Source organism: Mesoplodon mirus, assembly GCF_964341445.2.
Source record: "Mesoplodon mirus genome assembly, chromosome: 3".
NCBI lineage: Eukaryota > Metazoa > Chordata > Mammalia > Artiodactyla > Ziphiidae > Mesoplodon > Mesoplodon mirus.
In genome coordinates, this window is record NC_138978.1 from 112,656,284 (window position 1) to 112,668,274 (window position 11,991).

At 41.9% G+C, this 11,991-nt stretch overlaps 1 protein-coding gene across 2 annotated transcripts in view; it reads right to left on the minus strand.

The window, feature by feature from the left end:
- The window catches only part of NOTCH2 (notch receptor 2), a 191,339-nt gene extending 180,142 nt beyond the window's left edge, over positions 1-11,197 (minus strand). The window contains exon 1 of one of the 2 annotated variants that reach the window (XM_082615947.1): positions 10,855-11,185. In XM_082615947.1, coding sequence (XP_082472073.1) covers positions 10,855-10,927 — 73 coding nt within the window. In that variant the 5' untranslated portion in view covers positions 10,928-11,185. Of the gene's footprint in view, positions 1-10,854 lie in introns of both variants that reach the window. The other variant, XM_082615948.1, reaches the window with a different exon arrangement.
- Positions 11,198-11,991: the final 794 nt, after the last annotated feature.

The window sequence follows — 11,991 nt, forward strand, 5'->3', positions numbered from 1 at the left end:
TTTTTCCCAGTATCTTTTTATAAGGTATTAAAGTAAATGTGCATTTTCTGGGCACATACAACTGACAGCTTGTTGATTTATGATACAGTCAGATTAGAATTTTAAAGTAATTACAGAAAATACCAGATAACAAATACATAGAAAATTGACCAAGCACATTAGAAATCAAAGGATTTTTTTAAACTATCAAATAAATTTTTGATATCAATATTGGTAGCAATTTGATATTATGTAGTTTAATGTGTCCATACATGTTTTGACACATTTTAGACAAAGAGATAATACCTTTAATATTTAAAGAAATATTTTAAATCAGTAACCAAAAACTAAATACCTTGATGAATAAAAGACACAATATATCAAAATAAATAAATAAAAAGAAAAGGCAGTACAAATGGCCACTGACCATATGAAAAACATTCAACATCACTGTAAGCAGAGAGACCAATTAAGATGAGGTAGCATTTACTACTTATCCAATTGGTAAAGAGTTGTAAAAATAAAAACCAGTGTTGACAATGGCTGGAAACACTGAGAGTCTCATATTCTGCTGATAGAAGTATAATTTGGTCAAACTATATGGAAGGAAACTTGGCAGTGTGTATCAAAAGCCACACAAAGACCCATACTCTTTAATACAATAATTTGACTTCTTGGAATTTATTTTAAGAAAATAAATATTCCTATCAAGATTTATATATAAGAATGTTCATCACAGCATTATTTACAAATTATGAAAATTGGAAACTAAGAATAGACTTCAGTTTAAATAAAATATAATAGAATCTTCAGATAGAACAATATGCAGCCTTTAAAACCATGTTCTTAAAAAATATTTATACACAAGAAGTATATTCAATATCTTGTAATAAACTATAATGGAAAAGAATCTGAAAAAAAATTTTATATATATATATATATTTTTTGAATCACTTTGTTGTACACCAGAAACTAACACAATATTGTAAATCAACTATACTCAATGAAAAGGAAGAAAGAAAAAAATAAAAGAAAGAAAGAAATATTTATATAAGGGAAAATGTTCACAATATTTTAAGTGGTGCAGAAGTATATAATAAAACTGTAATATGTTAAAGTCCTAATTATAGTAAGAGACACAGAAACAAAACTGTATGAAATGTAACAAAATAGTAAGTGTGGGTTTTGATTGGAGGTGATAGGATTATTGGAGATTTTAATTTTCTCTTATGTTTTTCTGTTTAAAAAATTCTATTTCCCAATTTTTAAAAATCACTCTCTTTGAGATAGTCATTTCTCTTCTGGAAATCTAGCTTAATGGAAAAATCCTAAAGAGGGAAATTTTTGTATAAAGAAGATCAGTGTCATTTATATAGAAAAAAAAAAAAAGATGGAGCCAAATATACAACCAAAGCAAAGGAGAAATCACCAAAGAAAGGCAGAACAGAAAATTGTGTATACATTATAAATATACAATTTTTAAAACTAAGAGTAGATAAAAAGACCAAATGATGTACACCAAAATATTAACAGTGGTTAAGACTGTGGATTTTTCTTACACTTTTCTAGACTTTTCAAAGGTCCTTAACTACCTTTAAATGTAATTACTTTAAATGCCCCCCACCACCACCACCAAAGGGCGTCCCTGGTGGCGCAGTGTTTGAGAGTCCGCCTGCCGATGCAGGAGACGCGGGTTCGTGCCCTGGTCCGGGAAGATCCCACATGCCGCGGAGCGGCTGGGTCCGTGAGCCATGGCCGCTGAGCCTGCGCGTCCGGAGCCTGTGCTCCGCAACGGGAGAGGCCACAACAGTGAGAGGCCCGCGTACCGAAGGAAAAAAAAAAAAAAAAACCCCAAAAAATCTTATAAAGGTGCCAGAGAAAATCAACAAAGTATAAATATGAGTTAATTACATGTAAACATAAGGAATAATTCTGTTGCTATGCAACCCTACCTTATAATGTAACAATGTTTGTTTTCAGTTACAACCATTTTCCTTAAATATCTTAGAAAGTTTATGTCACAGGAGCCCTGACATATTGTTACTTACTTTATATAGTAACATCCAAAACTTGCATGGTTACAAATATGTTTTTTTCTCTAATAATCCTCATAAAGATTAGAAAGTGCTTTAGATGTTGTAATAAAGTAAATATCCTTCATGTTTCCAATTTTAAAAGATATAGCAAATAAATAAAGGCATATTCTCTGCAAAGAAAACATAGTAAAAAGTAATAATCAAAACATAGATGTACTCAAACTTCAATGAGTCTCCACACTTTAGAGACAAACAAAAGCATGTGAAAGCAGAGAATTAAACAAAAGTTTCTTTGCAGCATACCACATTAACCATTTAGAGAAGTTAACAAATTAGCACTATCTAGTTTTCTTACTATTCATATTCATAAACTCAACAGAACATATTAGTGTATAAATAGTTCTCAATTTTTCTTATTTGAATGTTGGATAAGTATGCCAACACAGCAACCTCTCCCTGTTAGGTACTAGTTAAAATAGGCTATTTAATCTTTGAGGCTTAAAATCCTCCCAGAATCTCCTCACAAAAGAGAGGTGAGAGTAAAAAGAGATGAAAAAGAAGCAAACAACAATTTTAAAAGGCACCTGCCTCTGAACAAGGTAATATACTTTAGAAAGTAACCACAGCTTCTTGTACAACACTTTAGTCCGCAAGCAAAACTGTATTTTAAAGGGATACTATTTGTTAAAAGACAACAGACTATTAGGGAGACAATATCTGACTCCAATCAAAATATTATCATCATGTTTTCCTTACCTCACAAAATACACACACGCTTTCTTCATATGAATAAATATATGAGGGTGGGAGCGCTACCCTTAACCCAGAAACAGGTTCTGCAACACCCACAGATCCAACCTGTCTTTGTGAGATGATGAGTCCACCTTGGCACGATGTTTGGCTGAGGCATTCAAAGAATCAGAGTCACTGCCAATATCCTGCAGAAGGAACTGACTTGAAGACCAGAAACTGCCCTAGAGGCCTCTGGAGAAGGTGCTCCAGTTCACTGGGAAGAGAGACACATGCCCCTCACCGCCTGACTAGGAGAGCAAGGGCAGCAGAACTGGAACATGGTAACCTGCCTGCAGTTCAAGAGTGGCAAGGGACAGTAAAATGACCCCCCAAGAGTTTGTCCAATCATCCAGTAAACCCCAAACTTTGAGGGGCTAGTAGGACAGGGTTTTGTCAAGACAAGCACAAGAGGGTGAGGGAGATGTTAGCATGATTAATCAATGCCATCTGAGCAACTCGGGGTGTGTCCACACTACACCTCAGTCATTGCCTGACTGTGATGAGAAGTTCCTTCAGCTACTGCCACTGAGAACTCGATCTTCCAAAGGAGCCCCTTCCACCTTAACTTGTCCTAGATCAGGCTCAGTCAGCATCCAAGACTGAGAACACAGCCCTCTCTCTTGCCACAAACCCACTAAGACACCACAGCAGGTGCCAAATTTATATTTACAACCCCACCAAACAAGGGGTCTTTGTCTTTTCCCCAAGTCAAGTTTTGATACTTCTGAATTCCAACAGAGAAAGAGGAGAACAGCAGAGAAGCCCAGCAGGGGTGAGCTGGGGGTCGCCGTTCTCTGGTGGTCCTAGAGTTTCCTCCCTCAGACCCTACAGCTCTTAGTCACCCTGACTACAGGAAACTGCTCTCAGAGAGTGTAGATAAGTTACTAAATAACTGTACTTCATGTTCCTAATTTTGTGTGCTCATCTGTCTTGTCTCCCTGATGATGTCAGCTCCTTGGGGGCAGGACTCTATCTTCCATTTGGTCAGTGATTCCCACACTGCTAGAAAAGTAAAATACCCTGTACTCCCTGCCACATGATACTAAGGAAAACACACAAATTAAGGATGACAACACACCACAGTCCTCCCTAACACACCCTAACAGGAGAGCTACACAGGTAATTAAATCTTAGAGCCAATATAGCTAGGTATCCTACTAGAGTATTATATAGAAACATATATTTACATATATAAGTAAATTAATACAATAATTGCTTTGCTTTGCTCATTCCTAACTATGGCTTTTCATCCCGCCTTCTTGGCTTTACTATTCTTTTTAAAGTCACAATGTATTTTCTGCCACAAAGCTGGTCCTCCCTTCAAAAAGGAGAGGAGAAAAGAAAGAACAGACCTACAGCCAACTTCCTACCACTGCCAACGAACACTGCTGTTTGTCCCATCCAGAGGCCATGAGCATATCCTTTCAGATCTGAAGCCACTTCCTTCTTCCTATCAAGAACAGCAAGACCAAGTGTCTTTGTCAGAGGAGCACTCCTGGGCCCCTTCTTGCAGACTGCTCAGTTCTGCTCAAGAGGTCCTCCATTCCTCCTTTATTCTCCCTTCCTTATTTCATTCGCTGCAGCAGCCCAGACACCTCCCCCCCCCACAAAGCAGTACTGCCTGAAATGAGTTACCTTTATTTCTTTTTGCACTAACATATCTGAGGGAAATCCCTGCACCAGATATGTGTTCATAGGTTAACAAAACAGACATCCTCAAAGACAGCATCATTCACAAGGGCTGAGGACAGAATTCCTTAATGGACACCAGAAAGTCTGTGGAACTTTTAAGTTTTCTGGTATCTCAGGTAATATTCTGATGGAGGGATAAGGAGGCTTCCACCAAAGTCATACAAGACACACACATGGCAGTCCTAAGACTGGATAGATCACAAAAAAACTTTTTTTTTTTTTTTTTTACAACAAAACAACTTTACTAGCCTTATGGGGACACCAGAGCAGCTTCCTTCTCCCTGGTGAGCTAGGCATTCCGTAAGAAGCAGGGGAAGAAAATGACCACAGGACGCAGTCAAAGCAACCCACCTCTAGCACTATCAAAGAATAAACAAACAAACAAAAACAAAACAAAAAGCCCTTGGCTTCCCTAAGTTCACTCTGCAGTGATTCCAAAACTTCTCTAGTATAAGAATTACCTGGCTATTTCTTAAATATACAAATTCCCAGACACTATTCCATACTCACTGAACCAGAATCTCCAGGAGAAGACCCCAGGTATTCCTATTATAAGAGAGGTTAGGGAAACACTGCTCAACAAATGCTTCCCTCCCACAAGCGCCCCTCTGGGCAGGGAAGTATAAAATACATAGGGCTAAGGTGATTAACCCAAACAATCACCCCAGACAGGATCATCTTCATGCTCCTCACTGAGTTTAACTCCTTCTATGGAGGGGTGGGTGTCAGTTCAGTAAAGGGTACCTTTGGATCCCTGTCACCCACAAAGGGCTCAGGACTCTTTGAGACAAATGCCTGAGAAGAATGCCAATGGGGGCACGTCATAAGGAGGCAGATTACAGCTGAATATAAAAAGATCTTTCTAAGAATCACAGCTGTCCAAATCTAGACTCATCTGCCTCCGAAGGCAGGGAGCTGTCTATCACAAAAGGTGTTCAAGGAGAAAAAAGGTAGGCTACATCTTAACCAGGATGTTGTAAGAGGATCAGAATCAGCACGGGAAAGTTAGGCCTAGGTGAACTTTTTAAAGTTCCTCCCGATACATAAGTCAATAAAGAGGAAAATTTCAGCTACCCATTAATTAATAAAAAGAGATAGCATAAAAGTCTGTAGGTGGGGTCAGCCTTCAACTGATCTTTTCTCTTCAAAGGAGAAAGGAGTATAAGGACACACCCCTGACTCACCATTGCTCTCTTCCAGAATGTCCCAAAGCTGGGGAGGGCAGAGCAGGAGTCACAGGTGCTCTAACCAGGACCTGCTGCCCAGCTGACTCTGCATGCTGGGCACAGGTCAGAGAAGGGATGTGTGTGACATGGTCCCTGCCCTCAAGGAACAAATCTCATTTTGGAGATAGCTCACACTCTATGCTTCTCTCAAAAATGTATTTATCATGTCTCACTGTTAGAGTTTCTCGTCAGTGGTGGTGGTTTTCAAGGGAACCCTCTTGGTGGGAAAAAACAAATACGCTTAATGTAAATATCCTCTCAGTCGAGTACAAGTTTGCAACATCCAGCTCAGGATGAAAAAAAACTCAAAATAATCATCTAAACAAACTTAGTTAATTCTAAGTTTGGGATTGACATGTACACACTACTATATTTAAAATAGATAACCCACAAGGGCCTACTGTATAGCACAGGGAACTCAGCTCAATATTCTGTAATAACCTAAATGGGAAAAGAATCTGAAAAAGAAAGGATACTTGGATGGGTTTAACTGAATCACTTTGCTGTACACCTGCCAACTAACACATCATTGTTAATCAACTACACTCCAATATAAAATAAAAAAATTTTCTTAATTCTAATTTTAAAAACACTATATTCCAAGAATCGCCAAAATGTCCAAATTACAGTAAGGTGTGGCAACTCTGGACAAAATAAAAGAAATTGCTGCCATAGTAATATAGTAATACAGGAAGCAGTAGAAGCAACTCAAGTGAGAGCCTGGGGGTGGATGTCAGCACCTTTGAGGTTAAATTCCAAAGTAAAAGTGACCTTTATGAATTGCAGAAGTGATCAGAAAAAAAAAGAAAGAAAGAAAGAGAGAGAGAAGAAACTACACACACACACACACACACACACACACACACACAAAGAGGGAAATTCAAAATGGCAAGTTTAAATAAAACATCTGGGGAAGGGAAAAATTTGGTTTCTCCCCCAAATGTAAGGTAAACAATAACTCTTGCAAATACTGTCTTTAAAAAAACTGACTTGAAGTACCACAGTAGTCCAGAATAAGGAAATGACTAAAAGTAATTGTTCAATTAAACAAATATTTATTGAGTGCCAATTAGATGCCAAGGCATCATACTAGGTACAAGGGGGGGGCATTAGAATAAACACAACTGAAAAGACACAATTCTTTTCCTCAAGAGGCACACATTAACAATAAGCACTTGAGGAAGTTCTAAGTATTTTTGTGTACATGAGCTCATTTGTACAAGAGATGGAAGTGGTGTGGAGAATGGACAAGGAGGCACTAGACTGAGGACCAGAAGAGAGAAATTCTAGTCTCGACTCTAGTCTTGGCTCAGTGATTATGAACAAAGTGCCTGAGCAAACGGAGGACCAAAGCAGTGCCCCTCCAGCAACAGCACAAGACTAATTAATAACTGACCTGAAGGAGAATTCTGGTCTTCTGGCTTCTAGTCCAGTAATCTGCCCAAAATATAATGCATATGGTAGCCTGATAAGAAAGAAAAGTAGAGGAAAAGAAAACCCTTTGGTTTCAAGTCATTTGCAGAGAAAGGAAAGAAGAGAGAAGGAGAATAAGGAAAGGGTGGGAGTAAAATAAAAGGTTCAAGTTGTGGCATCCAGACAGAGATGTCAAGAAAAGAAGCACTTAAATAAGCACTGTACACACAGTATAATGTAAAATCTCTGATTATATTCTCATTCAAATCATGGCTTAGAATTTTTCGCTCTAAAACCATTAAGGACCAATAGACAAACTGTCCAAAAATGATACATATGAATGAAGCTTGAAGAAAAAGAGATAAGAGAGAAGAAAGGGAGGAGGCAGTTTATAATAATATTCTGCAAATATATGAAGCCCTCCTAAAGAGACAGTGTAGACCCATTGTGCCCAGATGAACAAGAAGAAATAGTATTATACTCTATAGCTTTTATGCTGGCAATTTTAAAAATCTTTGGGAGTCAGAAGGGTTAAATACTGGAATGGCTGATTAAGGTTCAGTCCATTCTGGAAATTATTAAAATTAAAAAGGAAAGACCCCATATACACACCTGAAGGCAGAATAATGAAATATCATTGAGTTCCAACCAAGTTACTGTATCAGAATCACCCATAAACCTTGAAAAATACAGAATCTCAGATCTACTGTACCAAAAGCACCCCAGCTGATTTTGATGCAGCCAGGATGTGGAGTTTTGTTCTACTGCAGTGGACAGGGTAAGGAGGAAGACCACTAGGAATGGCATCGGAGAGTGGGAACTAGATCAATGCAAATTTTGTGGGCAAAATAGAATTTCTGCGGGTGTGATATTTTTAAAATGTATTGTAAGGCTGGTCTGAAGCATCCAAGCATATCCCACCGAATTTAAACATTTTCTAAGGGTCCTGAAGTCAGCAACTATAGTTCAGGTGAACTGAAAGTTACTCCTCTATGCTATAAGAAGCCCACAGAAGAGGCAGTAGAGTGGGAATGGCACAGGGAGATGCCAAAAAGATGTGGCAAATATTTCTTTAAATCAAAAAATCAGGAAAAAGAAAAGAGAGACTAAAAAAAAAAACCAAAAAACGAAACACTCTCCTTCATCCCTCCTCCCCAAAAAGAAATAATAACAATACAGAGAGAACAAGAAGAAAAAGGAAAACAGTTTTAGGGTAAGTTTTATCTCCATCTGAAAGAAAAAACAATTTGTGATTTTTTTAAAAGCAAGAGAAGAATTCAACTGAGAAATCATCTAGCAGGCAGCAAAACCAGGGAGTCACTTCCCATTGCAAAGCAAAAGAAAACAAGGAGCAAGGGGTGGTCTTTGATAGCTGTTTAGACAATCAGACAGATGGGTTGACAGCTCCTGGCCTTAGGAACTCAGCGATGTTTAAATTAACAATTGGCCACTAGCCAAATACAGGAACACTCAAAAGTTTGGAAGGGTGTGTTATAATTGGTACCTTGGCAAAACACAATGATAATAAATTGAGAAGATTCAAGAAGCTTTCACTGCTAGACTCTGAAAAGATTCAAGATTTGTACCAAATAACAGGTTTTTTAATCTCTTCTATTTTTGTGTAGTTTAGCATCTGAAGAACACCTGTCTAAAAATCAAAATACCTAAATCCTGTCCTTTGAGCTAACGCTAACACTCGACTTGTCCACCTAAAAGCTAGCTAGTAAGAGCAATACCTCATCAGTGCAGGAGTATAGGTCCTAGAATGAGAGAAACCTTGTGTGTCAGAGTAATCCTATTTCTGACATCAGTCTCATCATTAAACACTTAATTTAGCAAATCGCTTTGCAAACATATTTATTATTCCCTCCAACTCTCTAAAGTAAGTGATCTCTTTGGCTCTCTTCCATAGATGAGACAACAGACCATGAAGATTAAATTATTTACTAAAACAAGCTAATGGTAGACCAAGGATTATAACCCCAGACTAGCCCATTGTTTATACTCCTCTCTATCCTAAATTTACACTTATACTAGAGCTTTCACTCAAAGAAAAAGGAAAGGCAAAAATACTATCATATGTGTTTTGTTAAACGCTTCTGAAACAAGAGCTTTGGTTCATCATCACACAGCATCCTAGCCCACTTCGGAAATTCTGAGGGACCCAGAGGTGTATGGAATTTGAACTTTCCAAGAAGGATCTGGTTGGTGTTGAACAATCCAGCACTGTGATAAATAACCTTGATGTCTTTTAAACATCTGTGATTGGCATGTCGACTGTCTGTTAACAATGAACAAAGAGCAAAGTTTACTGAAGCTCATATTCATAACTTTCTCTTTGCAAAGAGACATAGATCATGTACTAGTTTTCTTGGTAAGGATAAAAATCTTCCTTCAGATTAGGCTAGGAAAAGAAGGGGCCCCTTTCAGCTCAACAAACATGCACAAGCCACCATCCCACTGGAAGCAGAGAGCTCAAAAAATAAATAAAATAAAACACAGCCCTGCCCTGAAAGGACTTTCTGAATACCTTTTGACTGCCATGGGTTTAATATACATTCTCTTAATTAATCCTATTAGCTGGGTAATTTCATTCCTATTTTATTGGTGAGTTCATACAACAGAGCTGGATTTGAACCCAGGATTAAAGAGCAGAGCTCCAAAGCCCAAGCTCTTTCCACTGAACAGTCTGAAGAAATCTGCAATATAAAAGTGTGGGTGGGATGGGTAAGATATGATTCGATTTCCTTTCCTTGATCCAACCGTGTTCAGAAAGACTGTTGCAAATATCCAACCATAAAGAAGCTTTCGAAGGCACCACTTTGAATTAACGTATCCACTGTTCCTCACCCTCCCCGCCCCACCTCCAACCATGCCAAAAGAACAGCAAAAGCTGCTGCCAGGTTGGAGGAGTTGGTGATCGTCACACCACATTCCTGGGGCTGGACACAGACTCTGAAACAGCGCCCGAGCTCTGCGCCTCGGAAAGAATAACAGCAGTGGAGATTTTTAAATCATGTGGCTCAGCATGCAGCCACACCAGTTTTCCTACTGCTCCTGCCTCCACCTTTCAAAGACTCGAGCAAAACTTTACACCGGATTCATGGGGACCGTGGATTCAGAGTGTCAGAACTCAGGCGCGCCGCAAAACCCTGTCCCCATCCAAACCAAACCCACCCACTCAGACTGTGGGCCTCCTCTTAGCAAAGCTAAGTCTGGCTGTGAAGGTGTAAGCCGTTGGCCTTGGAGGCCCTGCCCCCGCTCGCTCCACGCCAGGATCTGGCATTCCTCCGCTCAGCCCATCTGCGCTCCGCGGCCGGCGATGGTTGTCCCGGGCAGCCAGCCCTTGGCTCTCCCTCGACCCCAGGAAACGCGGAGCGAGTGGGCAAAACTGCCCAACTCCCCGAACTCAAGTGCTCCAGAAAGGGAGTTTCTGAGACTTGCTGCCCGCCTCCGGCCGAGGAGGCGTGCGTGCGGCCACCGGCAGCGGGGAGCAGGAGGCGGCGAGGAGCGCGGGGGAGGGGGCGCGCCCAGGGAGGGGGGCGATGATGTCCAAACTTTAGGAACTAAGTGGCCTCACTCCACGCCGACCGCGAGCCCGGCCTTCTCGCAGAGTGGAGGACTGAAGGGTGGGGAGGGTCGCCCCAGGTGGCCGGCCGGGCCGGAGGGGCGTGGGCCGGGGCGCAGGGGACAGCACCCCACGCCCCGATACTCACCACGCGCGGGGGTCGCGCGGCACAGCCACAGTGCCAGCAGCGCCCACAGCGGAGCGGGGCGCAGGGCGGGCATCTTCTCGGTCGCCTCCTCCTCCTCCGCCGCCGCCTGGGCAGATCCACATGGGGAGGGGGTCCCGACAGAGGAGCCCCCACTTTTCCTCCTCTCCTCCTGCTTCTGCCGCTCACGGCCTAGCGCTGCGCCCCGAAGCTCGGGCTTCCGTGCCTCCACTCCCTGCACCCCAAGTCCGCCGTTCTTGGGCCGCCGCCTCAGCCGCCGCCCGAAGTTTGGCTGAAACTTTCTTGGGTGTGCAGCGAAGCAACCTCGTGTGTCCTTCCGCCTCGGCCTCCTCCTCCCACCGCAAACCCCGCCCCGCTGTCGCCGCGGCCAGGCCCCGCCGCCTTCAGCACCCAGGGGTTTCCCGCAGGAAGAAGCGCCGGCCCGGGCTGAGCGCGGAGGGATCTACTATGAGTCCTCAGACACCCCTTCCAGCCTCGCCAACCCGCGCCGGGTCCCGACGCGCCTTAACTCGATCGGCGCTGGAGCGTCTCTCGGGGCCCGACCTCAGCCGAAGGGGTGGGTGTTAGGACCCTGAACTTGAATCACTAGGGTTGTCGAGATCCTGAACTTGCCGGAGCGACAGACATCATCCAGTGAGATAGGTTTCGCCCCCACACACCCACACGTCCATCCACACACTCCCGGCCAGCAAGAGGAATGCGGTAGAGAGGGACCAGTGCTGTCAAAGAAGGTAAAGGGCCAAGACGCCAAAGTCCATTTAAAATGAACAGAGCCATCAACTGGGTTGTGTTGCACCCTTCATTCATTCATTCATTCATGCAGTCAGTCAGTCAGTCATTTAGCAAATATTTCTTAAGCGCCTTACTTTGAGTAGCGCTGTGCCCCGCACAATGGACTGTTACTAAAGACGCATGATGCACAAGCTAGTTTTGAGGGCTGAGACATTGCTGCTGCGGGCTGCAGGATTCAGGGAAGGCTTTCATGAAGGAGCTGGGATGAGAGCAGGATCTTGAAAGGTTAGTAAAACTGGCATAGGACAAGGAGATCAGCTAAGAATATCCCATTGTAAGATGTTGATAATAGCTAAAAATCGGAAACAACCTAAATGCCCACCCATA